Below are 27,812 nucleotides of genomic sequence, written 5' to 3'. Positions count from 1 at the left end.
TCCCCTGACATCCTCACCATAAGCCCTATCACTTTTTCTCTGGCCGCACTGTGGGATAAGTGGCATCTTAGTTCCCTGACCAAGGATTGAACCCGTGCTCCCTGCAGGGGAAGTGTGGAGTCTTAACCACTGGACCGCCAGGGAAGTCCAGGCCCTATCACTTTACCATTCAGTTCCTCCAAACTTGACACCTGCCTATCATACCCACTTAAATAAATAAATAAATAAATAAAAAATAAAAGGAGGTGAGGACAGTAGTGGTGGCAGATGGTTCTAGACTGGGGAAGACGAGTTAGACGATGGGCAGGACCACTTTCCCCAGATAAATAAAAATTCTAGCAAGTAGCTGACCAGAGTGGAAGAGCCCCCAGAGGTGGTCTTGAAAGCTCCTCACCAGGGGAACTAAATTGGACAGGAGTGTGCTGGCACCTGGTGGACTAAATACTTCAGGGTGGAGGGGACTGAGGCTGAGGGAAGCAGCAGAGGCAACGGCCACCTTGTACACAGGCATATAAACTCCAAACTCCTAGGGACAGGCATCTGTCTGTTCCCACAGCATGGCACACAGGTAATGAAATTTTGTTGAATGGTTGATGCGAACCAGAGTAGCAACCCAAACCCAAGACTTCCTGTCATTTCTCTGGGGTGGTTCTTGGCAAAGGGCTATAACTGAACATCCCTCCATCTCAACACCCTGCAGCCACAACCCAACCCAATCCTCCCTGGCTGATCTAGAGCTCAGGCTAGAGGCTTCTACAGAGAAAGATACTGAGCAGAGTAGCTGGCTTGAGGACCAGAAGGGATAGAGCACTCTGAGGGAAAGAGGCGGTTTTTATCATCCTCTTTTTACCTGCAGCCTGAGACTTAACTTACTTATCTGGCACTTTCAGATGTGCCTTCTCACTTGATCTTCTAAGTCTATTTTGAGGCAGGCACGACAGGGTTTATTGTTCCCATTTTACAAATGAGACCACTAAGGCCAGGAACAGTTAAGCAGATGTGAGCCCAGAGCCTAAAGGGGTCCAGAGTTTCTTAAGGATACACGGATATGCCAATCTCCAGCCATATCACCTGTCCTGTAGGAGGCTGGCTGAGGCCTCTTGCCACTGGATCAGCACACATTGGCCACGCCTGGGGTGTGTACACAGGTGGTAGATAAAGTAAGAGTTTTTGAAATGGTAGTCACAAAGAGGTGACTGGAAATCCTCCCTCTAGGGTTATTTCCAGAGGCAAGGCCGTGAGGGTGTGAAGGCTCGTCACTGCTGGCCTGGGCTGAGGGCCAAGAAACCGCAGTCCACCTTATTCAATTTGATGAACTCCAGCACCCCAAGTTAGGATCATAGGGCTGGGCCCTCCCCGCCAGATTCTCAGGCCCTTTCTTTAGGCTACTTCCTTTGCCCTCAAAACTCAGATCAGGCTTGCTCGGCCCTTGAAAGGTTTTCATTGCCCTGGAGTCTGGGAAACACCTGTGTATTTAAGCAGGAAAGTGAAAGCCTACAGGGGCCCTCTCAACTCATCAAAGTTGAGAGGGATCTCTACTCACAGCTGGAAGCATCACCATACCAGCAGGGAACATCCTCAGGCACCTGTGTAGCCGGCCCTGCTCCAGCGGGGAGAGAGAACACTTCTAGTTGGAAGAGCTGTTGCTTATTCGCACCAGAAGTCTCACCATGCATTTCCAGAGGCCCCAGCAGGCCTTGTGCTACAGAGAGTCACTGTAGTCCCAGAGACCTATCTGGATGAGTCCTTGGTTAGAGTCGGGAGTCTTCATTTTCCACACCAACTCTTACTGATGCTGTTCTTTCCATATCTTCCTTTCTGGATCATTACTCTTATCACTCAATCCCATAAAAGAGAATTATGCTGGGCTGAGTAGGTCACTCCGCACCTTCATCTCAGACCCAGGATTCTAGGCTCCAGGCTTTTTTGTTCTATCAAGAAAATAAATACTAGGGAATCCCCTGGCGATCTAGTGGTTAGGACTCCCAGCTTCCACTGTAGGGGGCAGGGGCTCGATCCCTGGTCGGGGAATTAAGATTCCGCATGCCCTGGGAGCGCGGCCAAAAATAAATATTTTTTTTTAAATAAAGAAAAAAAAGAAGAGTACTAGAGTTTGGACCAGGGAATCCTGGGGAAGGAGAACTAGTGGAGGCATGGGCTTTGGTTAGGCAGTGAGGGCGCCTTCACAGTACAAGAAGCCAGTACATGCCCACTACCTCCCCACCAACAGCCGGCTCCTGGTATAAAATTTCCGTGACGCAGCCTCTCTAAGCAGCAGGATTCCATCCCCGATCCCCTACTACTAAGGACTATTTACACACCCCATCAGCCAGGCCCCTCTTGAAAGAGGGCTCGTGGGAGCCCCAGAGAAAAGCGGACCCATCAAGCACGCCAAGGTGGTTACTGGTCTTCTGCAATGACGCCTCTGTACTGAGCCCTCTATAGAACACTCGGGTAAAGTGAAGCTCAATGCCCCACCCTCTTCCCCACTTTGAGCCCAGTCTCTCCAGGCCACCGTGCGAGCAAAGGAGCCTGAGGCGGCACCAGCCCTAGCCAAACTCTTCCCTGCAACGTGAGAACCCGGTTCAGGAGCCTTCGATGATACTGGAAACGGGCTCAATGGGGCCTCTCTAGGAAATTGGGAATTTCACATATCGTTAGCACTCAGTTCACGTTTATTGGCCTAAAAACGAAAGAACCGGAAGATGCCCTTAGAAAACGTGGCGGCAGCCTAGCTTCAGGACAGTTGCCTCAATAGCTCAAGAAACTTGCCATAGCCTTCGGCCACTCACTGACCGGAGAAGATGACGCCGTCCGGTCTACTTCGGTTCATCTGGTTCAGCGTAATCTGCCCTCAATTATAATGGCGGCGCTGCCAAATTTGGCTTCTTGCCCCTAGGGATGATGGCCGCCAGGCGGCTTCACTTAGTTTCTCACCACCCCGGAAGACGGGGACCGGCGATTGGGCGGTGCCCCAAGGCTTCGAGAAGAAGGCCCTCGGCGGTTGGGCAGTGCTGGGTAAGGCTAGTTTTAAAGGAGCCGGAGGTGGGAGCCGTCGAAGACCCGGGATCCGCGGGAGGCGGCGGTGAGCGGCGCGTGGGGGAGGGCACCGAACGGCTGCAGAGAGGGCGGGAGGAGGGAGGGAAAGAAACTTTTGAACCATCTGGTCCCGGGCTGGGGAGAGAGCTGGGCGGGGATCAGGGGAGGGCGGAGGGAGGGGGTCTGTGGGCGGGACCTCCCGGGATTGGAGTGAAGGGGGGGTATCTGCTTGACAGTGGATCCCCAGGGATCCCGACTGAGTTCCTGATGCTCAAGCTCGGGCCGCCCCTGTCTGAGTGGAGCTTTGCGGAGCCGAAGCTCACAGGGAGAGGAGGATCCTCGCGCGGCGTCTGTTTGGAGGAACCGCGCTGTAGGATTCTTTCCGCGGGGGTCTAGTCTAGGGGATCTAGTGGGAGTGGGGAACCGTCGGCGTGTGGGAGTATTGCTTCGGAGTCCTCGGCCACTCGCTGGGGGTGGATGAGAATTGAAGAGGGTTCCGGCGGAAACTGAGCCTCCGAGGACTGGGATCCCAGCTGATCCCGGGGGAATCTCCGGGCGGAATCTGCAGGGACAAAGGCCCCAGGAGGCTCGGGCCGTGGGAGAACGGGGGCCGCAGCAATCCAGGTTTTCGCGGCCCAGACAGGGCGCGAGTGATCCGCTGGTCGCTGCGGCGGCAGCGGGAAGACACCCGTTCCTGGCAGCCAGGCGGGGGCGCCCTTACGCGCCCCAGGGCTCCGGCCCGTGAGCTACCGGGAGCCGCGGGAGGACCATGAAGGGCGGAGCCCCACGGGAGGGGCTGGCCTTCACTCCCGGCTCCCCCGCTCCCCCCCTACCCCAGGCTGGAGCCTGGGATCCCCCAGGGACTCCCCGGAGCCGCCGCTTCCCCCATGGACTTGCCCGGGGACTCCAGGTGAGAGCGCACCCCGCCCGCCTGTCTTGAGCCCGGGAAACGGGGAGCCTGGTGGCCGTACCGGGGAAACCACAGAGCCAGCAACAGGCTCAGGCGACCGTCCTATGCTTCTCTCATCCTCCAGCCCGCCTAGCCGGCAGGGTCTGTGCCGCCAGCCCCTGGCTCGAGCGTTATGGGGAGCCAGGAGCCCCAAACGGCCGAAGCTGCAGCCCCTCGGGGCCCCTTCGCCGTTGGAAAAAGCCTCTCGGCGGGTCCTGGCCGTGGTCCTGGAAGATGTCATGGCTGCCCACATGGTGAGCCCCTTGAACTGAGAGGCCCCCTTCTCCCTCAGGTCCCCTCAGTACCAAAGTCAAACTAGATCACTAGTGAGGATAACTGAGGTCCAAACACCTCACACTCCCACTCGTCCATCAGGCAGCCTCCCTAATGCTAGATTTTTTTTTTTGTCTTTTGTTTTTCCTTGGCTCTCACTCCAGCCTGGAATTGGGCAGTGTCTCCAGTGCCCATTCCCCACTACCAACTCTGTTGGGCTGAAACCACATCCCTACAACTCTTAAGTATGAGAAACCCTTCTGCTTTCTTCCCAGCCCAACTTCTAGGCAATCCTTGGGAAGTAGGCTGAGGACTTTGGCTCCATTGCACAGATTAGAAAAACTGAGGCCCCAAATAGGGCAGTGACTCACTCCAGGTCACCCTCTCCTTTTCATTTCTTCAAATAGCCTGGGTGACATTATCCAGCTCCCACACCAGCAGCTCAGGACACTGTCATATCTGGCCCTTAATTGAGGGCCATCACTGACCTCTTCTTTGGGGATCTTGAATGAATTCTAGCCACGATTTGTGTCATTTTTGTGGCATAGGGCACTGTTAGGCACAGGGAGGTCCTGTCCAGCCTCATTCCATCACCTTGCTCTTGACACTTCCTCCTCCCCTAGGTCCCCCTGGTGCCCCAAGAGGAGATCTCCACCCCACGGCACTGCAGCAACCGTCGGGATTCTGTCCACAGCCATCCACCTGCCTCACCACCCCGACAGGCCACGTGGTCCCCACAAACCAGGTGAGCATGGCAGGATGGGGGGTAAGCTGGGAACACAGCTGAGCCCCACTGATATTCCTGGTCCCTCTCTAGGCCTCCCGACCCACTGCACTTATGCCGAGAGCCCTTGAGCCGTGTGCATCGGCCCCATTCCACACTGAGGCGGCGATCAAGGACAACACCTGGCCCAGAGGAGGGCCCTTCACAAAAGGTGGACCAGGCCCCCCAGCCCACTCTGGTGGTGATGCTAGAGGACATTGCCAGCTCCAGACCCCCAGCGGAGGTATGGAAACTTCAGGGAAAGATGTCAGGAGTTCAGCTGGGGGCAGGCATGCCAGTGGGCATAGAAGACAGGGGTAGGAGGACTGAGTCTGGGGTGGATTTTGCTCAGAGCAAGGAGGACAGCGTTTTAGGGCGGAAGACACTGTCTGAGCAAAGACCTATATGAAAAAGTCTTTAGTGTGAACCCAGGCAGGAATCTGGAGACCGAGAGAGTCGGGATGTGGGAAGCTACGGAGACTACAGGGGGCTTCCCTGCCTCCTCACAACCATCCCCTGTTTATATCCAGGGCTTTGCCGATGAGACTCCCAACTTCACCGTCCCAGCGAGAAGGTGAGAGGGCTGGGGAAGGGATTATCAAGATGTGCAGGCAACAGCCATTATCCAGGCAGCCAGAGCTAGGGGCATCAGAATTTACATGTCCAGTCCTTCCTTGTAGCACTTTCAGAAGCCTTAAGGGACAGGGGATGTGCTGGCTCAGGTGGGATCTGAATCTGGAAGCTTCCTCAGCCTTTAACTTGCCCCTTCACCCCAGAACTGAGCCAAGGATGATGGTTCACCAGCCAAAGCCTCCACCCAGGGATGTGGAACCCTCATTCCAGCCATCTGCCCTGTCTGCAAACCCTCTGGAGAGCCCACCACCAGGTAAGGACTCAGATGGATGAGACTTGGGGTTCTGGAACATTCTAGCTGAGCTTAGAAGTGTGAGGTGACGAGTTGGGGATGGGGCTTAACCCCCTCCTGGGGCAGAGCTTGGTGTATGAAGATGGGGTTTAAACTTCAGAGACCTGAAGCTTAACTTCTAAATTTAGGGCTTGGTATTTTAGGGATGGGCTTATTCCTCTGTGGGCAAAGATTAGTGTTTGGGGAGGGACTAAGGCTACTGAAGTGGGGCTTAGACACCTGCAGCTGAGGAATACCCACCTGACCCTCTCCTTTCCTCAGCCCCAGATCCTGTTCTGGAGCTCCCATCGACCCCACCGCCATCCAGCCTTTTACGCCCCCGCCTCAGTCCCTGGGGCTTGGCCCCCCTCTTCCATTCCGTCCGCTCCAAGCTGGAGAGCTTTGCTGACATCTTCCTCACACCCAACAAAGCCCCACGGCCCCCGCCCCCATCACCCCCCATGAAGTTGGAGTTGAAGATTGCCATCTCAGAGGCCGAGCAGTCTGGGGCTGCTGAGGGCACTGCATCTGTCAGTCCCCGGCCCCCTATCCGCCAATGGCGGGCCCAAGACCAGAATCCCCCAGCACCTCTCCCTAAGCCCTCTCTGGGCCGAAGCCACTCCTGCCCTGATCTGGGGCCCCCCGGCCCAGATACCTGCAGCTGGCCCCCTGCTCCACCCCACCCAAGCCGGCCACGGCCTCGGCGGCACACTGTGGGTGGTGGAGAGATGGCCCGAGCCCCGCCACCCCCTCGGCCCTGTCTCCGGAAAGAGGTCTTCCCTCTTGGAGGAGTGGGAGGCTCTCCTCCCCTCGTCACATCTTGCTCGTCTACCACGTCCACTTCTTCCTTCTCTGAACCTGCAGAACCCAGGTAGTGCTCTTGATAAACCCTCCTTAAAGCTCTGGCCATAGTCTGGGCCCAGCCTCCTTCCCTAGTATCCAGTGGGCAGGAGATGGGGATGTTGCTGTGAATGCTGTTTGGCCCTGAGCTTTGACCTTCTCTGCAGGTTGAGCTCAACCAAGAGGAAGGAGCCAAGGGCCTCAGAAGACCAGGTGCTTTCAGACCCCAAGACCAAGGTAGAGGTACAGATGAAGGGGGAGGAGACAAGTGGGAGCCTGAGCCCATGCTGCACTTTTACACTCTGCCCCGTTTTTGCAGAGCATGGGAAAGGTTTCTCGATTCAGAATACGCAGGACACCGGCCCGTTCTCAACCAAACCTTACACCAATGGGGCTGCCTCGACCAATCAGGTGAGAGGCTTGTTGTGCACGGAGCTGCCTTGGCCAAACAGGTGTAGGCTCAGATCCCCTGAGTGTGGCTTCATCTCCTCTCAGGGAGCACAGTCCAGCTTGGAGGAGTCAATTTGGTCTGGACATGGTTTATGCTTAGAACCATTTGTCTGCCTCAGGCAGCACTCCTGGCACGTCCTAGAAACTGAAATACAGACCAGGCCTTGACTATCCCTTCTCCAGGCCCACTGGCCCCAGGTTTCTCAGAGGCCTCTGCTCCTCTTTGCTCACAGGTTGAACAAGAAGGAGTTCAGCTTAGAAGAAATTTACACCAACAAGAATTACCAGTCACCCACAACCAGGAGGTGAGAAACTTTGAAGGCTTGGGGGTGACAGAGGGAAATCTGGAACCAGGGGGCGTGCTGGTAACCAGCACTCCTCCCTGCCTGGTCCAGGACCTTTGAGACCATCTTTGAGGAACCCCGGGAGCGCAACGGGACTCTGATTTTCACCAGCTCAAGGAAGCTCCGGCGAACTGTAGAGTTTCGGGACAGTAGTCTTCCTCGATCCCGGCGGCCATCTCGCGGGGCCCGGGCTGCAGCTGGCAGGACCCTTACTCCCAATCTGGCCCCCAGCCCAGATGTAGGACCCCTGCTGCAGCAGCGACTGCAGGAGCTGGATGCCTTGCTCCTGGAGGAGGAGGAAGGGGATCGAGAGCGGCCCCATCGGACTTAGAAGCTCCATCTGTTTGTCCATCCGTCCTGGAGGGAGGGGAAGTCTCTGAGACAGTTATATTTTTTTCTCTGTGTTTCTAGTAAAGTTTTCGATATGTTTCTGATTCTTTTGTATGTCTCTAGCTGAGTTTGAGATTAACTGGCAGTACTGGTTGATGTTTCTACTTTGGCACCCGAAACTGGGAAACGGGAGGAACCAGGGAAGATGATGAAGGTTGGATATAGGGAGGGGGTAAAGGAATGGTCATTGGAGATACCCTCTTGATTTGAGAATTTTCCTATGTGGAGGGATACTTCTGAGTATGCTCCAGAAGCTAATGTGACCCTGGTCAGGGTTCTCTCAGTTCACTTACATCAAGGAGGAGACCGAGGGAATTTCCTGGAAGTCCAGTGGTTAGGACTTCGTGCTTCCACTGCAGGGGGCACGGGTTTGATCCCTGGTCGGGGGACTAATATCTCGCAAGCTGCGCAGCGCGGCAAAACACAGGAGACTGAAAGTCCCAGAGTGGACTAAGGCCTTGTTCAAGATGGTCCTGAGCTCCTCCTAACACGCAGGCCAGGAACCTGCTGCTGGATTCAAGAGCTAAGAGTAATCAGCTGTAATTAAGCACCTACAACAACCTGTCACAGGTAATTGACCTACACATAGCCCTGTGAGAATTATACTCATTTTATACATAAGAAAAGCAAGTTGACTCTCAGTGTAATGTCCACATTAAAAGGGTAACCCAGGCAACCAGAGGACACAAGCGGCACTGTACATCTTTCATAACTTAGAGGCAGAACAGAGCAGTGGTAAAGAGCACAGCCTGGAGCTAAGCTTCTTGAGTCCAAATCTTGGTTAGGAAACTAAATGTGCATCAATTCCCTTCTCCATCTGTAAAATGGGGCCGATAGCAGTACTTTCTAAGACACTCCTCATTGTCAAATGAGTTAATATGTGAGGAGGTGCCCGGCACTGTTTTTTTCTTGTTAGCACGCGGAGACCACAGGCCAGCACTCTCCCACTGCACCGAGCGATAAATGGGATGCGGTTTCCTTCCCGCGCGGCTGGCGCTCTCAAAGCACGCCGCGTGCTCTAGCCACCACGCACGGCAGGGGATCCCGCTGAGCTGCCAGCCGGATGGTGGTATCACCACGCGCGTGCGTGAGAAGCCAGGCTGCCTGTGGGCTAAGCCAAGCAGCGGAAAGGGAGAGAAGCCGTTGCTGGCTGTCGACTGGGACCTTCCGCGACCGCGCGCCGCCCAGCGGCCAACCGTCCCCTAGGCCTCGCGCACTACATCCAGATCCTCGCCTTGACGCCGTCAGGAGACGGGCCAATGAACGAAGACCAGGAAGAGGCGGGGTCATCTGGAGAACCGCCCCAAGCACCTACTTCTAACCAGTCGAGTCACAAGACTTGATGAAGGGCGGAGCTAATCTGACATACCCAATCCAAGATTTGAGGGCGGTTACATATTACTCACGCCCCCTAGTTTGACTCCGCCCTTCGTCTTGACGTACACTTCTCAACCTATCAACGACTAAGGCTGTAGAGGGGTGAGGGGGAAGGGGGCGGAGAGTGGGAGGAGGCCGAGAGAGGAAGGAGGCGTAGGCTGAGAAGGAAGAGGGAGGAGGGGCAGGGAAGTCCTGGCGGAGAAGAGGCCCAAGACTCCAAAGGAGACGACAGGAGGGTGAGCTGGAGTTCCCTCGCTGCCCAACAGCCGTTTCGGATCCCTTAAGACGCAAGTCAGACAGAGACGGAGGAAAGGAGGAAGAGACTTTTATGTCGGCAGACAGACAAGCTTTACCCGTCACCGTTGCCTCACATCCGGGGCTTTGGAGGGCTGGCCCCGCGGCCCCGCCCCCCCCTCGCGCCTTTCATGGCGACCGGAGGCGGAGGCTGGAAGAGCTGGGCCTGGAAGAGGCCCCTTTAAATCTCCTTAAAGGGGTGGCCACTGATCTCGGCGGACTACAACGCCAGCCTTTAAAGGGGAAGGCACCGAACCAGATGCTGACAAATTGAGAACTGTACTGTTGGGAGAAGTGGAGCTAGTGGGAATTCTCACCGCCACTTCTCCCCCACGCAAGAAGTCCTTTAAATTCAACTTAAAGGGGAAGTGGCCGCTTGTGGAGGACTAGAAACTAACTCCCGAGCCCTTAAAGGGGTGGCCTGGTGTTTGGAGAACCCTGGACTCTTTAAAGGGGTGGCCTCTTTTAGCCGGCGGACTTGAGGCACTTTTAAAGGGGAGGTCTGCGTTTCGGGGCGAGCTTTCGGCCACTGGTAAAGGGGTGGCCCTTCCTCTTCCTCGGGGAGAGTTGTCTCGACCCCTGGCAGGGGGCGGCCACCGAACTAGGCCGGTCGGACACCGTTGGGTCGTCTTAAAGGGGCCAGGGGCTGGACAGCTTGAGGCCTTGCCTTAAAGGGACGACCGCCCCGTTTTCGCCGTCTCGGCCCCGCCGGCCCCACGGGGGGGGCTCTCAGGCTTGTCGCCCCGGGGGCGGCGCCGGCTCCCCGGGCCTTGGCCTTGGGGCAAGCTCGGGGCCAGCAGATCCTGCTTTAAAGGGGAAGCCGTGGCCCTCTCGTCCCTGTGCAGCCGCCAGCGCCGCGCCTGCGACCCCGGGCCTCCGGACAGGCCGTTTCGGGGCCCGCCGCCTCCGGATGCGGCGCTGAGGGCGGTCGCCATGGAGACGGCAGCGGCCGCGGCTCCGGGCCCGGGCTGGGCCGCTGAGGGGGAGCGGCGGCGGCGGCGCTGCTCGCGTCGAGACCGAGACCGGGAGCAGCGGCGCCGCCGAGGTCCCGGCGGCGACGCGCCCCGGGCCCTGTTGGCCGCCCCGCGCGGCTCCTCGTCGTCGTCGTCGCCGCCGCCGCCCGCCAGGCCCTGGTCGTCAGCTTCGTCTGGAGAGCGGCCCGGAGGCCCGAGACGGCGGCGGCCGCGTCCTAGGCCTCGGCCCCCGCGACCCCGAGCTCGGAAGCGGCCTGCTGGCTCGGGCAGCCGCGGGGAGGAGGAGGAGGAGGAGGAGGAGGGGGGCGCAGACGATGGGGAGGCTGAGGAGGAGCCTGAGGAGGAAGAAGAAGAAGAGGAGGACTTGATCGATGGCTTCGCCATCGCCAGCTTCGCCAGCCTCGAGGCCTTGCAGGTGGGGCCTGATGGGGCCGGGGACCTTTTCAGAGGGCCAGAGAGAAGAGTACGGTGCCTGGAGGGGGTGGAGTTGAGGGGGGAATGCTGGCACCCCAAACCAGAGCAACCGGCTCCTCTGGCCAGGCTGCTGCCCCACCCTGGGGTGGGAGGAGGTAGAGCTAGTCTCCAGGGACCAACCAGGTTACCTGGCCTGAGAGCCACTTTGGTAGCCTGGTCACCCCTAGAGAGGTCGGAGCTTTCCTTTCTCCATCTACTGTAGTTCCACCTTCTCCTCCACAGAAGGATGCGTCTCTTCAGCCCCCAGAGCGACTGGAGCATCGGCTGAAGCATTCTGGGAAGCGGAAGAGGGGGGGCTCCAGTGGGGCAACTGGGGAACCAGGGGACAGCTCTGATCGAGAGCCTGGCCGGCCCTCTGGGGATCGGGCCCGAAAATGGCCCAATAAGCGGAGAAGGAAAGAGGTGAGCTTGTCCCAAATCCCTGTCCTTTAAAACTCTTTGCAGAATGTTCTTCACGTAGATCCATTTTCCGTCAGCAGTGCTGCTAATGGTAAACAGTGACCCCAGTCTCTAAGGGCAAAGAGAAAGGCAGAGCAAATTTGAGCTTCCACTGCCCCATCCAGGTCTGACAAAGACATGTCCGCAGTCAGACTTGCCTGCTTTTGGCCGACACTATGTCTGCTTCAAAACATACTGATAATTCAGAAATATAGCAAAGGGACTTAGTTGAATCATAAGTTAGATATGGTGTCTGCACACCTTTTCAAGTCGGTGTCAGTATAGCAGGAAAGAAGCAGCCTTTGAGCAATTACCTAGACGAAAACCTGAGAAGCAACAGAAGGCAGAGATCTGGGAGAGATGCTGCAGAAGCCCACATGAGGAAGCCACTCATTCTGTCTGGGGGATGGGAGGAGGGTTGTGGTTAGGGAAAGCCCCCTGGGATGTCTTAGTCAGGCCTTGAAGGATAGTCATAAGTTTGCTAAGAAGAGAAACAGGGCTAAGTTGTTTTGGGCGAAAACACAGAGATGTGAGAATCTGGTATATTTGAAAAATTGCCAGAGCATTGAGAACAAGGGTGGGCAGTAGAAAGGGATTGAGAATAGGTCATGAGGGGCCTTGAGTGCCTTACCGGGCAGTTTAGACTTTATCCAAAGGCCTCGCCAGTCAGCCTCCCTTACCTCTGGACTGTGGTCTTTCTCAGGCCTCCTCCCGTCATTCTCCGGAAGCTGGATACATAGTAAGTGCTCTCCACCTGTACCAGCCCCTCCCCTTTCGCTCCCTGTCTGAAATTCCCCTCTCAACCTTTGCCCCCACTCCTCTTCCCTCTTGTGACACCTCTGTCTTTCCTTCTCCCCAGTGTGACGCGGAAAGCGATCTGGACGAGAGGGTGAGTGGGGCTAGAACTTGTTGGGTGGGCAGTATTACAGCTCGTAAAATGAACTGCAGCTTAAAAGTTTCCTTGTGCAGCAGACAGAGTCTCCCCTTAAGTGGGGAACGTGTGTTAGGTTGAGCCAGAATTAGATTTTTAGGGAGGAAGTATGGGGCAGGGGATTGAGAAAGTAAGTGACAAATTATATTTGGTAACTAGAGCCAGTTGACCAAAGAATCAAAGGCCCATGCCTTGCTCTGCCATCCTTTCCAAAGCCCTTGGAGATACCAGTGGTTCTCCACGGAAACCTGGAGTGGCTGTGGAATCCAGTTGGTCCTTCCTGCTAGCCATTAGTCTGTTCCTGTAGATTAGAGTCTGAGCTGAGACGATGGTCATGGCAGTGAGAACACTAAACCATTGTAGTCAGTTTAAGAATATATCCTGTAAAGGTATATTTCATTTTATCCTTAGGGCTGATGTGCTAATTTTGAAACAGTGTGTTCTAACGGTTGGTGCTGTACTCCTGTAACTAACTAAATTTGTACTCCCTGATGTGTGTCTTGCTGTAGTTTAAAAAGTTGGCTGGACAGGAACTGTGGTGAAACAAATAGTACTTGTCTATCCAAACGGGGCAGCCACTATTGGGAGAATAGCGGCCCATTCTCAAGAGAACCTGCAAGTCTGAGTTTTTAATGAGGAATCTCCAGATTTCTAAATATAAGCAATTAGTTTAAGAATTTTGCTAACGTTTATGGACCAAACAAATCTATAAGCCAGGTAGGCATCTGAGCCAGCAGTTAGTGATATCTGACATTTTTGATTTGCTTGTTTCTCTGCTACTTCCATGCTGCCTCAGTTCAGTCCTCCCAGCCTATCAGATTCTCAGGCTCAGTTGCTCTACCCTTTTCCCCAAGCATAGGGCCCCCTAGAGCCCACAATCTTTGGTGGATTTCAGCTAAGTTGATGGAATAGACTTGTCACCACTACCAGTTCCTAGCAGACTCCAGAGGCTGTTGGCCTTCCTGAGTGAGGGCCCGACCTGACCAGAACCTGACCCTGTCCCTGTCCCTGTCCTTCTTCCCCAGGTCTCCGATGATGACCTTGACCCGTCCTTTACTGTCTCAACCAGCAAAGGTTGGTCTCAAGGGCTGGGGTTGGAGACAAGGGAGGGAAATTGGGTGAGCGTGGACCTCAACTGAATATATCTGCTGTCCTGCCTTCACAGCCTCGGGCCCCCATGGCGCCTTCAATGGGAACTGTGAAGCAAAACTCTCCGTAGTCCCTAAAGTGTCGGGCCTGGAGCGGAGCCAGGAACAGCCCCCAGGGCCCGACCCGCTGCTAGTGCCTTTCCCCCCGAAGGAACCACCGCCTCCACCGGCCCCTCGGCCTCCTATCTCACCCCCTGCACCCTTGCCGGCCGCCCCCAGTCTGCCACCCCCACCCCAGCCCCAGCTGCAGCTTCGGGTCTCGCCTTTCGGCCTCCGCACTTCCCCCTATGGCAGCAGCCTGGACCTCAGCACTGGCAGGTGAGTGGTCCAGGGGTTTGGCCTGGTCTGGAAAGGCCTGGTCATTTTGGTGTCAGCTCCTGCATTCTGTGGCTGGGATATGGGATGGTACCTGTGGGATATGACTTGAAAAGGGATTCGGAGGCTAAAAAGTTTGAGAGATGCTGGGTGGAACACATCTGAAGAGATTACTACAGGACTTATCAGAACCCTTATATATTCACATAGAGGGGAATCCAGTTTGTGTTGTTTCCCAATCTTATTTGCTGGTGAGACATTTTCGCAAGGCATATCTGCTAGGTATAGTGTTCTTTGGAACATACTTTGGGAAATGCTGACATCATGATTAAGAGTGCTGGCTTTGGTGTCAGTCAGACCTGGATTCAAATTCTTGTTCTGCCACTTAATGGCTGTGTGATTTTCGACAAGTCACTTAACCTCTCTGAGCCTTGATTTCTTCTTTCTGTAAAGTGAAATAATAGTACCTTCATTGTAAAGCTGTTGTGAGGATTAATTACGAATTAATGCAGTGTTTCCCAAAGTGTGTACGCTCTTTGTTAGTGGTATGTAAGTGCATTTTAGATGTTATGCGAGTAAAATTTTTTCAGCTCTGATGTGCTTTAAAAAAATATGAATAGTTCCTCAATCCCTTTATTTCACGTGTTACTGCTTGGTGAGGCTAAGTAAAAACAAACTGAGTTAAGTTAAAGAAGTAAGCGGTACAGGGGGTTCCATGGATGCGGCAGCAATTGGGAAGGTGATGTGGAATGTTGGAGACTTGGATTAGCATATAAAGCAGGTGACAGCACTTGGCCTACAGTAAGTGCTCACTAAAGGGTAAGAATCACTAACACTGTTATTATCATCGATGCTGTCTTTGTTATTATTGTTATCATCATTATCATTCTCTTATTATTGGGAAAACTAAGGCTCAGAGAGGGGCAGTGACTTGCTCAAGGTCACCCAGGGTGTTAATGGCAAGATGGGCCTAGAATTCAGGTCTCCTGACTCCTAGGCCAGGCCAGGGCGGTGCTGCTTCCACTGTCTTAGGGTGGGAACCCAGGTGGCCTGTCGTAATTAAGCCTCAAAGTGAACGATATGTTTTGTGCTGTGGTCGAGTCAGAAAAGGGAAAGTCACGTGGCCAGAGGCGTCAGAGGCAGCTGTGTGGAAAAAGAGACCTAGAGAAGGAGAGAGGGGGCTGTTGGGTGTGGGAGGTACCTCAGTCTGAGGCTGGGTTCTCCGGGTCGGCGGGTGGGGGTCCTGGGGGCCAGGTTCTACCACCTTCCATGTTGGAGAACCAGGGTCAAGGTATCGCCCAGGCTTCTGACCCCCTCCCGTCAGAGCTGGCACCTCCCAACCCCTCACTCATCTCCCCACTTCTCTCCCCAGCTCTTCACGGCCGCCCCCCAAGGCCCCGGCCCCTCCCGTGGCTCAGCCTCCCCCCTCATCATCCTCTTCGTCCTCTTCCTCCTCATCTGCCTCCTCCTCGTCCGCGCAGCTCACCCACCGGCCCCCGACGCCCTCACTGCCCCTGCCTTTGTCCACCCACAGCTTCCCCCCACCCGGGCTGCGGCCCGCACCCCCACCCCCCCACCCCTCCTTATTCTCCCCTGGCCCCGCCCTGCCCCCGCCCCCTCCCCTGCTGCAGGTGCCAGGGCACCCTGGGGCCTCAGCTGCTAACGCCCTTTCTGGTGAGTTTGGGGTCCTGGCCGGGGGGTGGGGGGCCATGGCCCCGGGCTTGGGCCCAGTTGGCTTCGGGGCATCTGGACCTTAGCAAGCAGCAGGGCGTGAGGAGGGAGCGGCCCAAAGCCAGAAGGGAAGGCCAGTCACCCGGGCCCAAGGAGGCTGACACGGTGGCTACAGATGTTAAAGCCTTCTCCCCCTCCCCTCCCACAGAGCAGGACCTGATCGGCCAGGACCTGAACTCTCGCTACCTGAATGCCCAGGGTGGCCCCGAGGTGGTGGGGGCAGGGGGCTCTGCCCGGCCCCTGGCCTTCCAGTTCCACCAGCACAACCACCAGCACCAGCACACCCACCAGCACACCCACCAGCACTTCACCCCTTACCCCCCGGGCCTGCTGCCACCCCACGGCCCCCACATGGTGAGCTCCTCATTGGGCCGGTGATGAGGCTCAGAGACCTGGGGGGAGGGTATGGCTTCCAGGGGAAGGCCCTGGGTTCCTGGCTGGCAGCTTACTCTTCCCTTCTCTTCCCTAGTTTGAGAAATATCCAGGAAAGATGGAAGGCCTTTTCCGGCATAATGTGAGTGTGTGAGAGTGTGTGTGGGTGTGTGGGTGTGTGGGTGGGTGTGTGGTGTGGGTGTGTGGTGTGTGTGGTGTGTGGGCATGGATGCATCAATGCGTGCGGCCCTGATTGTTGGGGTCCAGTCTTCAGCTTCAAAAGCAAGAGCCTTGAGCCTGGGAGAGCTCCCTGGGGGGGATTTAGGGTGGAGGCCAGAGGACTGATGGGCAGACCGCAGATGGGCTGCACCTCCACCCCCAGCTTGGACTAGTCCCCTTCTCTCCACAGCCGTACACGGCCTTCCCTCCCGCAGTGCCCGGCCTACCTCCGGGCCTCCCGCCGGCTGTCTCCTTTGGCTCCCTGCAGGGGGCCTTCCAGCCCAAGGTGAGCTCCCAATCCAGACGACACCACCACCTCCCACCCCTTACAAACCCGGATATCCCTGGATCCATTTACCTTCCCATTCCCCAAAACCATGCCCATCCTCCTGCCCTCCCCTTGTGGACCCAGGTTTCTCCAAAGCCATGCTCCCTCCCTGTCCCAGCCCCCAGCTTGGTTTTAGATCCCTCTTATGCCTGGTGTCAGCTCTCCTGACTGATCCCTCCACTCCCCTTTCCCAGAGCACGAACCCCGAGCTGCCACCACGACTGGGGCCAGTGCCGAGCGGGCTTCCCCAAAAGGGGACACAGGTGAGGGGGGCCAAGGCAGGTCCTCGGGCAGCTGGAAGATCTGTTGAGGGAGAGCAGGGTTGACTTGAGAGTGAACCACTGATTCCTCCCTTTAATATATGGTCAGGGGTGTCTCTGAGGACCTGAGAAGAGGGAATTTCTATAAATGAAGGATTTCTTAGGCATGAGGGATAGGAATTTCATGAAGTCGCCCCAGAAATAAGATTCCTAGGATGGTGGTTTTTGTAGGGGTTTTCAAATTTTTTAAGTCACAGCACTCATTTTTTCAAATGACATCATACCAGGAAGTTCTGTCCATAAAACAATGAAAAGATAAGCTACTTCTTTGTGAAGTGACGTGGGGAGCAGCCTTAAAGCCCAGGGCTTTGGGAACATCTTGAAAAGCACAGGATCTGTTTCCTAAAGGAGAGACTAGACCAGAGGTTTTCCAGCTTCTTTTAACAATAGTAAAGGCTTTTTTCTAAAGAAATCTTAAGCAGATCTTCATTATATAAAGCTGTTTATCAGATAGCTACTCTTCTTTTCTGAGAAACCTGTCCTGCCTGCCCACTAACCCACTCCACAGCCTTCCAAGCAGGGCACCTCCTTGGAGCCAGGTTCAGTAACTTGGTGCTGGAGGGGAGGTGCCTGGAGTGGGAGAGATGGGGAAAGGAAAGGTTTGAGGGAGCCGCACACGGTCTCAGGGAGGTGTTTGGGGGGGCATTGGGGACTGCGGAGATGAGGTGCCCAGGTCAGTAAACAGGTCTGAACTGCTGCCAATCTCTGCTTTGCTATTCCCAGATCCCTGACCATTTCCGGCCACCTTTGAGGGTGAGTTTGGTGAGGACCTCAGGCTGCATGAGGCTGGGGGCTGGCGTCAGGGTGTTTGTATGAGGGGAGGGTCTTGCTTGGGAATAAGCAAGAAGCCCAAGACGTGGAGGCAGCCAGATGTGGAACAGCAGGAAGCGAAAGGCTTGCAAACCGCAGACCTGGGTTCAGACACAGCTGGCCGTGGGACCTTGGGCAAGACAGTTTATCTCTCTGAGCCTCAGTTTCCTAGGCTGTGAAATGAACCTAGTCATCCCTCAGGTGTAGGGGTGATGAGTGGGGACGTTGTGTGGCAAGGCTGGGCCCAGGGCCAGGTCTGGAGTGGGTGATGAGTGAACATTCTTTCCTTCCCTTTCCCTTTGGTCATCCTTCTGGGGCGGCAGAAACCAGGGAAGTGGTGTGCCATGCACGTGCGCGTGGCTTACATGATCCTGAGACACCAGGAAAAGATGAAGGTACTGGGGCCGGAGGGCTGGGGAGAGTGGGCCTGCCTGAGCTCTGGGCGTCTACCTTCAGCAGAGCTTGGCAGAATCTTGGCCAGAAATGTTCCCTCCTGTCCCTGGTCACTGCCTGAGCAAGTCCACAGTTAGCACTAGGTTCTCTTGCTAACTGGGGGGTGGTCAGAGAAGGCTCTGAGAGAGGCAGAGGCCCACCCAAGCCCTGTCTTGGCGCCAGGCAGCCCTCGGAGGGGGCCTCGGGGTGGAAGAGCAAGAGCGGGACCACACCTGGCTCCTCACTCACTGCCCCTCTCCCTGTCCCACGCAGGGCGACTCCCACAAGCTTGACTTTCGGAACGACCTCCTGCCCTGCCTTCCGGGGCCCTATGGGGCCCTGCCCCCTGGGCAGGAGCTCTCCCACCCGGCCGCCTCCCTCTTCACTGCGACTGGTGAGTCTGGCCAGCCCTCTCTGGGCCTGAGGTTGCCCACCTGTAGCCCGAGGCCCACCTTGCGTCCACTCAGCCTCATCAGAATCTCCCGCCTCTCCGCCCCAGGTGCCGTCCACGCTGCAGCCAACCCTTTCACGGCAGCTCCCGGGGCCCACGGACCCTTTCTGAGCCCCAGCACCCACATTGGTAAGAGCCAAAGGCATGTTGGGCAACCTAAGCCTTGTCCCTGAGTTCCAGGAGGTGTTAAGCTGGGGATAGAAGTTAGACCTGAGAGGCAGCTGGAATGGAGGGTAGACCTGGTTCCACTTGCTTTGTGACCTTGGGCAGGTTACTCTACCCCCTCTGAGCCTTGATCTCATCCTCTGTAAAATGGGATAGGGAAGGGCAGAGTAATCGCCAATCCCTGACAGCTCAGTCACTGTCTCTGAAACTAGCCAGTGGTAGTGGGGAGTGTGCCACCTGGGAGAGTGGGGTGGAGGAAGGCTGTGCAGGCCCAGCGGAGAGCATGGTCACTGGCTCCCAGTGATCTTGGCAGGCTTCTTGGGGAGCTTTATCCTGGGTTTGGATGGACGAGGAGGAGTTGAGCCGGCTGGCCTAGGAAAAGGTGTTCCTAGAAGAGGAAATTGTGAGGTTCCCGCAGCTTGCTAGTTACATGTTCTGACTGGCTATGTGACATATATACGAAGTTAGGGTCAGGTTGGGAGCAGCCCTGCATGCAGGTGGGAGGAAGCTAGCTGAGGCCTTCAGGCGAGTGGCTTGCTGTAGAGCTGGTCTGGGTGGCTGGTGTCGGGGGCTGTGGGGTAAGAGCCTGACCTCTGGAGTCAGAGGCCCTGGATTGGGGGTTCCACTCACTGGTAGGATGACCATTGATTGGCAAGTTACTTCACCTCTCTGAGCCTGTTTAATCATCTTTAAGTGGGAATGCTCCCGTCTGCCTCATGGAGCTTGTGAGGTTAAACAACACGTTGCACCTTAAAGCTCAGTGCTTTTCTGGGGCCTGCTTGGTGATCAGCCTCTTCCCTGCCAGTCCTTGATGCCTGCTCAGAGCCGGCCGCCCAATGCTCTGACCATCCCCCTTTTCTCCTACAGATCCCTTTGGGCGTCCCACAAGCTTCGCCTCCTTGGCTGCCCTCTCCAACGGGGCCTTTGGAGGCCTGGGCAGCCCCACATTCAGTGAGTGCTGGGCGGGGTGGGGTGGGGGCAGTGGGCTCCTGTGCTCAGGCAGGGGACTGGGAGGATGCCTGAGTGGGACCTCCCACTCCTGGCTCCCATCACTTTCTACTTTGTCTTCTGTCTAGACTCCGGCGCCGTCTTTGCCCAGAAAGAAAGCCCAGGGGCCCCACCAGCCTTCGCCTCCCCGCCAGACCCATGGGGCCGCCTGCACCGCAGTCCTCTGGCCTTTCCTGCCTGGGTCCGGCCCCCTGAGGCCGCCCGGACACCAGGCTCAGACAAGGAGCGGCCTGTGGAGCGGAGGGAGCCCTCTCTCACTAAGGAGGAGAAAGACAGGTGTGCTTCCCCACCAGCCCCCACCTGCCCTGCCCTCCTCCCTCCCTTACCTCAGTCCAACCTCCGGAGTACCTTCATCCTCTCCTCCCTGCCCCCAGGGACCTCCCCTTCTCACGGCCCCAGCTCCGAGTTTCTCCTGCTACTCCCAAGGCGCGGGCTGGCGAGGAAGGGGCCAGGCCAGCCAAGGAATCGGTGCGGGTAAAGGAAGAGCGGAAGGAGGAGGCTGCTGCTGCCGCTGCCGCCGCCGCTGCTGCCGCCGCCGCCGCCGCCGCCGCTGCCGCTGCCACCACCACCGGGCCTCAAGGCCTTCACCTGCTGTTTGAGAGGCCCCGGCCACCCCCCTTTCTGGGCCCTAGTCCTCCAGAGCGCTGTGCTGGCTTCCTGGAGCCAGCCTGGTTGGCAGGGCCCCCTCGCCTCTCTAGGCCACCCCGCTTCTATGAGGCGGGTGAGGAGCTGACTGGACCAGGGGCTGTGGCTGCTGCCCGCCTCTACGGTCTAGAGCCTGCCCATCCCCTGCTATACAGCCGCTTGGCTCCACCGCCGCCACCAGCTGCGGCCCCAGGAACCCCTCACCTTCTCAGCAAGACCCCGCCAGGAGCCCTTTTGGGGGCACCACCTCCGCTTGTGCCCGCCCCTCGGCCTAGTTCCCCACCTCGGGCCCCTGGCCCAGCCCGGGCTGACAGGTGAGGGAAGGGGAGGGGCAGGGGCATAGCTCCATCCCCCTTTTCTTTTGACAAGGTCCTAGAGCTGAGGTTTCAAGCCGGGGCTGGAGGGCAGAGGTCATGACCTCACCAGCCACCTCTGAGGTCGTGGAATCTGGGAGCAGTAAGCCCCAAACCCCACTGGATCAAGCATCAGTTGGATCTTGGGGTCACTGGGAGGGCAGAGGTCACAAGCCTTTAGAGAGGTGTGTGTGTACATGAGAGTGGGGGTCAATTCAGAGGTCATAGCTCGTGATCTCCTGAGGTGCACCATCGCCCCTTCTGAGGGCCCCTAGGCCCTTGGCCTGCCTCCCCAAGGGCTCACTAAGCCAGAGGCCAAAGTGCCCCCCTCCTCTTCACCTACCACCCAAGTCCTCATGCCCTCTCAGGGCTGGGGGAGGAGGGGCTAAAGGAAGGGGGGTTCCATGTACATATTTATCTCCTCTTCCACATAGCCCCCCAGACCTTTTGTACATTTTTACAGGGGTGCCCCTCCCAATAATCCCCCTTCCTGGTTAATTAAATCCTGAGACTGGTGCTGTGTTCCTAGCCTCTGGCCTCTCTGTGGGGGGAGGGGGGATTGCAGTGGGGAGAGCTGGGAGGGAACAGGCAGGAACCCAGGGCTTATCCCTGGAAATCTGGGGCCCAGCAGGAGGTGGACCAACAGGAAAAGGGACCTGGGTACCTAGGCTAGAGAGAAGGGCAAGTGCTTCCTGCTTGGCTGTCAGCCCAGGTTCCCCCCACCTGTTCCTGTTACCTCTGTGTGCCCCCATCCCCAAAGGCGCAACCTCTAAGCTTCAGACTCCACCTTAGTGGCTTGGTCCCCCCCACTCTATTTCCAAGTGCCCCCAGGATTCCTGGGCCTTGCTCTCCAGAACCCTGTTCCCCAGAACCCTGCCGCAGGCTCCTTAAGGGGGGCCAGAGAAGGTCACCATGTACCACACACCAAAGAAGGGGGTTGGCCCGGGGGTGGGCAACACAGGCAGCTTCTTCAGCAGCCTCTTGGCAGCAGCCCCAGCCTTCCCAAAGCAGCAGGTGCCCCCAGGCTGGGGCCCAACCTAGAAGGCAGGGGTTGGTTTAACAAAAACATAACATTGACTTTTTTCCCCAGTGGGACTTATTCTGTAACATGACTTGCGGATATTTATATAAAAATAAGTGTTACAATGAGGCCCCTTGGCTCCTCTTTGTGTGTGGGTCACCTGGGGGGGATTGGGCTGGGTCCTGGGGTTGGGGAGGGATGAGGACAATATTGTCCATGTCCTGATGAAGGTTTTCCCCTCCTTCCCACCTGGGCAATTTGTTCTACTTCTGGATGGATGGATTGGAGTGTTGGGCACTGAAGTTTTTCACATTTTTCTACAGTCCAGGAGTACATATTCCAGTTGACCCTTGAACACGGGTTTGAGCTGCACAGGTCCACTTATACGTGGTTTTATTCCCAATAAATACTTCATACAGTACCACATGATCAATGGTTGGTTGAATCTGTGGATGTGGGACCACAGATATGGAGAGCCAACTATGGGACTTGAGCATCTGAGGATTTTGGTATCCATGGCAGGTCCTGGAATCAATACCCCAGGGTCAACTGTGTGTAAGATTCAAGCAATAGGGCTTCCCTGGTGGCGCAGTGGTTGAGAATCTGCCTGCCAATGCAGGGGACACGGGTTCGAACCCTGGTCTGGGAAGATCCCACATGCCGCAGAGCAACTGGGTCCGTGAGCCACAGCTACTGAGCCTGTGCGTCTGGAGCCTGTGCTCTGCAACGAGAGAGGCCGCAATAGTGAGAGGCCCGCGCACCGCTTGCCGCAACTAGAGAAAGCCCTCGCACAGAAACGAAGACCCAACACAGCCAAAAATAAATAAATTAATTAATTTTAAAAATGCTTTATAAAAAAGATTCAAGCAATAAAGACAGCAAAACCAGATCTCCCGTTCACGTGTCAACATACCCCAGCCCTGCACCCTTCCCAAGGTAACCACTGTCAGTCATTTGGTATTTGTGTTTACCTGCACATATATATGAACATGGATAGTAGTTAATGTTAGAAAAGATAAAAGATCTATAATTTTTAAAAAATCAGTATTGGTTTTTCTTTTATACATGGTCATTATAAAACAGTTCAAATACACAGAAATACATGAGAAAGTACCTCATGATCCCATTCCTCAGAGATGCCACTGTTAACTGTTGGGCATATTCTTCCAGTTATTTTACTAACTGTATGCTCAAAATGTAATGAAAAAAATGGGATCCTGTGAAATGTACTATTTTACAACTGTCTTTTTACACTTAACATCATTCTTTGATGTAATCATAAAAACCAAGTGACGACTAAACTGAGCTAGAGAAGCTGGCTCCCACCCGAGCCACCCAGAATCGACTTGTTCCGAGTATACCCATCACCTTAGGAAAGATGCATCCAACACTCTCTGCTACCACCACACACGCCCAAGACTTCTAGGGAGGACTCAGGTCTACCTTGCTCCAACAAGTCAGAAACGGGTTGACCAGGAGAAACTTGGCTTGCAGACAATATTTCACCTGGCGGTCCTTGTTTTCAGCTTCTCTTGAAAAATCCAAAGATCTGTTAACATTGTACCTGCTCTCCCTATGACTGTCACTTGAGATGGGGCGTATTCTCTCCAGATTGTCACTGTCCTTTCCACTCTATTGTCTAGGAATGGGGCATTGGCATGATTCAGGGCACTTCCCTGGTCCCTGTAAGCATTTGGGTATGGAATTCTCAGTGAAATATTTTCTAGATACATATATCCAACCTCTCCTAGATCTCTCCCGCAAGTACCTCAGATCTCTGATGCTGCACACCACCCCACCCCTACTCCATTTCCACCTCTGAGAGTTTCACCAGCACCAAAGTCAGAAACCTCCCTCTGTCTGATTCCCTGTCTGCACTGCCTCTTATTCTTTCAACTGCTGTTCGCTTCATCTATCATGCCAGGCGCTGAACTAGTGACTGGGGATACAGAGGTAAACAAAACAAAAGTCCAGCTTTCCTGGAGCTTACATGCTACTGTGAGAGAGGAGCAATAAACTCATACGAGAAGAAAGAGTGAAGGGAAAGAATCCCAATGGCTATACCTTGTTAGGGCCTATCCTCAATAACCATTGTCTTCCATTGACCCATCTCTGGTTCTGACCCTAACTTATGCAGCTCCTTAGGCAGAGGTAAAAGGACAGTCCAGAAACGACTGTCAACATTGGGGAAATACAAAACAAAACCCAAATCATTCACCATCAGGCTGCTATTTGGAAATGTGTTTCTTTGTTCTGAATGAGCTCAGCAGAGTAGCTGTGTGATCTTAAGCAGTGGGCTCATTTCTGTGCCATGGTTTCCTTATTTGCAAAATGGAGGGTTTTAAAAACAAATTTACTGATATATAATTCACATACCGTACAATTCAACCTGTCTTTTATGACTGGCTTCTTTCACTTAGCATTATGGTCTCAAGGTTCATCCCTGTCGTAGCTTGCATCAGTACTTCTTTCCGTTTTATTGCCAAGTAACATTCTCCATTTTATGGATATGCCACATTGTGTTTATCCATTCTTCAGTTGATGAACATTTGGGTTGTTTCTTCTGACTATTACGAATAATGCGGCTGTGAATATCTGTGTGCAAGTTTTTGTATGAATGCATGTTTTCAATTTTCTTAGGTATATACTTTGGAGCGGAATTGCTGGGTCATATGGTGGCTCTACATTTAGTATTTTGGGGAACGGCCAAACTAGTTTCCAAAGTGGCTGAACTATTTTACATTCCCACCAACAATATATGAACCTGGAGTTTTAATGGTTTCTTCTACCATTACTGCATGAATTTGCTACGTTAGTAAGCATAAAGTTCTTAGAACTGTGTCTGGCACAGGGTACATGCTCCAAGAACGACTGCTGTCATTGCTGGTGATGCCTTTCTGATCAGAAACCGTAAAAAAGAACTTAAAAGCTTTTGCACGGCAAAGGAAACCATAAATAAAATGAAAAGACAACCTTCAGAATGGGAGAAAATATTTGAAAATGAAGCAACCGACAAGGGATTAATCTCCAAAATATGCAAGCAGCTCATGCAGCTCAATATCAAAAAAACAAATAACCCAATCAAAAAAATGGGCAGAAGACCTAAATAGACATTTCTCCAAAGACAACATACAGATGGCTAAAAAGATGCTCAACATCACTAATTATTAGAGAAATGCAAATAAAAACTACAATGAGGTATCACCTCACACCGGTCAGAATTGCCATCACCCAAAAAATTACAAACAATAAATGCTGGAGAGGGTGTGGAGAAAAGGGAAACCTCCTACACTGTTGGTGGGAATGTAAATTGGTACAGCCACTATGGAGAACAGTATGGAGGTTCCTTAAAAAACTAAAACTAGGGCTACCATATGATTCAGCAATCCCACTCCTGGGCATATATCCAGAGAAAACCATAATTCTAAAAGATGCATGCACCTCAGTGTTCATTGCAGCACTATTTACAATAGCTAGGACATGGAAGCAACCTAAATGTCCATCAACAGAAGAATGGATAAAGAAGATGTGGTACACATATACAATGGAATATTACTCAGCCATAAAAAAGAATGAAATAATGCTATTTTGCAGCAACATGGATGGACCTAGAGACTGTCATACTGAGTGAAGTAAGTCAGACAGAGGAAGACAAATATCATATGATATCACTTATACGTGGAATCTAAAAAAAGGGTCCAGATGAATGTATCTACAAAACAGAAATAGAGTTACAGATGTAGAAAACAAACTTATGGTTACCAGGGGATAAGGGGGTGGGGTGTGTGTGGAGGGATAAGTTGGGAGATTGGGGTGGACATATACACACTACTATATCTAAAATAGATAACTAATAAGGACCTACTGTATAGCACAGGGAACTCTACTCAATACTTTGTAATGGCCTATATGGGAAAATAATCTAAAAAAGAGTGCATATATGTATATGTATAACTGATTCACTTTGCTGTACACCTGAAACTAACACAATATTGTAAATCAACTCTACTCCAATAAAAATTTAAAGAAAAAAAGAAAGAAACCTTAAGTAAGAGATTTTTAGAGATTGATGAAAGAGAATGCTTAGTTACAAGCAGTTTGCTGGGGAAGCACATCTTTCAAAACGGGCTTTGGGGTGGGAAGCATCTACCAACGGGCATAGAAGAGGGAAGGAGGGATCTGAGCCAGTGGAGAACACAGGTTTAGAGCCTTTTACATCAGATATAACGGAGTTTGAATTTGGTTTCCACCAACCAAAGCTCTGTGTCTTGGTGTAGTTGCAGCCTCTTTCCATGGTGGACAAAGAAGAAAAATGACAATCTTAGCCCACAGTTTCACTGTGACGGTTACACGGGAATAATGCATGTAAAGGGTGCCTAGCATAGAATTTAGTACACAGTGAACATTCATTCACTAAATGAGAGTGTTGTTATTGATTGTAGTTGGAAGGATTCAAAATAATTTCCCTATTTCAAGATGGGGAAATTGAAGTTCAGAGAAGTTATATGACTTACGGATTCAGGAGAAGAAAGGAGACATTCTTATGTGGAGATGTTAAAAAAATAAACTTTATTATTCAGAAATTTTAGATTTACAGAAAAATTGAAAAGATTGTACTGAGGGTTCCTGTATGTCCCCCCACTCAGTCCTCTATTAACATCTCACGTTTGTTACAATTAATGAATCAGTACTGATACATTATTATTAAGTCTATACTTTTTTCAGATTTCCTTAGTTTTTACCTAATGCCCTTTGTCTGTCCCAGTGTCATCATGTCTCCTTAGGCTTCTCTTGACTGTGAGTTTTCCAGGTTTCCTTGTTTTCTTTTCTTTTTTCTTTTTTTTGGCATAATGTAGTGATTTTATTTTATTTATTTATTTCTTTATTTACTTATTTTTGGCTGTGCTGGGTCTTCGTTGCTGTGTACGGGCTTTCTCTAGTTGTGGCGAGAGGGAGCTACTCTTTGTTGTGGTGTGTGGGCTTCTCATTGCAGTGGCTTCTCTTGTTGTGGAACACGGGCTCTAGAGTGCAGGCTCAGTAGTTGTGGCGCACAGGCTTAGTTGCTCCGCGGCATGTGGGATCTTCCCAGACCAGGGCTTGAACCCATGTCCCCTGCATTGGCAGGCAGATTCTTAACCACTGCGCCACCGGGGAAGCCCCTTGTTTTCTTTTTGTGTGTGTGTGTGTTTTAAATTAATTAATTTATTTTTGGCTGTGTTGGGTCTTCGTTGCTGCGCGCGGGCTTTCTCTAGTTGCGATGAGTGGAGGCTACTCCGCAGCGGTGCGCGGTTTTCTCATTGCGGTGGCATCTCTTGTTGCAGAACACCGGCTCTAGGCACGCGGGCTTCAGTAGTTGTGGCTCGCGGGCTCAGTAGTTGTGGCTCACAGGCTCTAGAGCACAGGCTCAGTAGTTGTGATGCACGGGCTTAGTTGCTCCGCGGCATGTGGGATCTTCCCGGACCAGGGCTCGAACCTGTGTCCCCTGCATTGGCAGGCGGATTCTTAGCCATTGCACCACCAGGGAAATCCCAGGTTTCCTTGTTTTTGAGATCTTGACAACTTTGAGGATTACTGGTCAGGTATTTTATAAAGTGTCCCTTAATTGAGAGTTGTATGTTGTTTTCCCTAGAAGTAGACTAGAGGTTATAGGTTTGGGGAGTAGGCAGAGGTAAAATGCCATTTTCATCTCATCATATCAAGGGTACATGCCTTCAAGATGATTTATCACTTTTTTTAATTTGCATTTTTTTTCAGGTTGTATTTATTTATTTATTGGCACCACACAGCATGCGGGATCTTAATTCCCTGACCAGGAATTGAACCCGTGCCCCCTGCAGTGGAAGCACGGGAGTCCTAATGACTGGATCACCAGGGAAGGCCCAAGATGATTTATCACTGTTGATGTTAACTTTAATCACCTGGCTGAGGTAGTGCTTGTCAGATTCCACTGTAAAATTACTCTTTTCCTCCTTTCCCTACCCTACTCTTAGGAAGGAAGTCACTATGCACAGCCCAGACTACAGGAGTTGAGACATTATGCTCCACCTCCTTGAG

At 53.6% G+C, this 27,812-nt stretch overlaps 3 protein-coding genes across 6 annotated transcripts in view; 2 read left to right on the top strand and 1 right to left on the bottom strand.

Annotated features, from left to right (window-relative positions):
* Positions 1-2,622, bottom strand: part of LOC115861054 (uncharacterized) — a 33,478-nt gene extending 30,856 nt beyond the window's left edge. Inside the window, exon 1 of the mRNA XM_070043614.1 lies at positions 1,544-2,622. Within this exon, the coding sequence (XP_069899715.1) occupies positions 1,544-1,676 (133 nt within the window). The 5' untranslated portion in view covers positions 1,677-2,622. The remainder of the gene's footprint in view (positions 1-1,543) is intronic.
* PRR14 (proline rich 14) lies at positions 2,403-7,996 on the top strand. Of its 3 annotated transcripts, XM_070043691.1 has the most exons (12): positions 2,403-3,085; positions 3,878-3,949; positions 4,074-4,242; positions 4,885-5,006; positions 5,079-5,268; positions 5,555-5,598; positions 5,801-5,910; positions 6,211-6,799; positions 6,936-7,005; positions 7,088-7,179; positions 7,452-7,523; positions 7,614-7,996. In XM_070043691.1, exons 2-12 carry the CDS (start codon positions 3,927-3,929, stop codon positions 7,891-7,893), a joined length of 1,761 nt encoding a protein of 586 aa, XP_069899792.1. In that variant the 5' UTR covers positions 2,403-3,085; positions 3,878-3,926; the 3' UTR covers positions 7,894-7,996. The 3 variants fall into 3 exon arrangements, with proteins under 3 accessions (XP_069899792.1, XP_060140093.1, XP_030727623.2); XM_060284110.1 differs by lacking the exon at positions 2,403-3,085 and having other exon boundaries at positions 3,435-3,949; positions 6,936-6,981; XM_030871763.2 differs by lacking the exon at positions 2,403-3,085 and having other exon boundaries at positions 3,435-3,949.
* A 1,466-nt stretch (positions 7,997-9,462) lies between these two features.
* On the top strand, positions 9,463-21,887 carry FBRS (fibrosin). Of its 2 annotated transcripts, XM_030871759.2 has the most exons (18): positions 9,463-11,012; positions 11,294-11,473; positions 12,213-12,248; positions 12,369-12,398; positions 13,466-13,514; positions 13,606-13,906; positions 15,276-15,577; positions 15,783-15,988; positions 16,104-16,148; positions 16,416-16,511; positions 16,748-16,816; positions 17,597-17,626; positions 18,007-18,078; positions 18,389-18,509; positions 18,615-18,695; positions 19,599-19,682; positions 19,808-20,015; positions 20,114-21,887. In XM_030871759.2, the coding sequence occupies exons 1-18, from the start codon at positions 10,557-10,559 to the stop codon at positions 20,700-20,702; spliced, it is 2,955 nt and encodes a 984-aa protein (XP_030727619.1). In that variant the 5' UTR covers positions 9,463-10,556; the 3' UTR covers positions 20,703-21,887. The 2 variants fall into 2 exon arrangements, with proteins under 2 accessions (XP_030727619.1, XP_060140983.1); XM_060285000.1 differs by lacking the exon at positions 16,104-16,148.
* Positions 21,888-27,812: the final 5,925 nt, after the last annotated feature.

This window comes from Globicephala melas, chromosome 15, assembly GCF_963455315.2.
Source record: "Globicephala melas chromosome 15, mGloMel1.2, whole genome shotgun sequence".
Lineage (NCBI taxonomy): Eukaryota > Metazoa > Chordata > Mammalia > Artiodactyla > Delphinidae > Globicephala > Globicephala melas.
The sequence above is the reverse complement of the archived record's forward strand: the minus strand, read 5'-3'. Positions and strand labels throughout refer to the sequence as shown.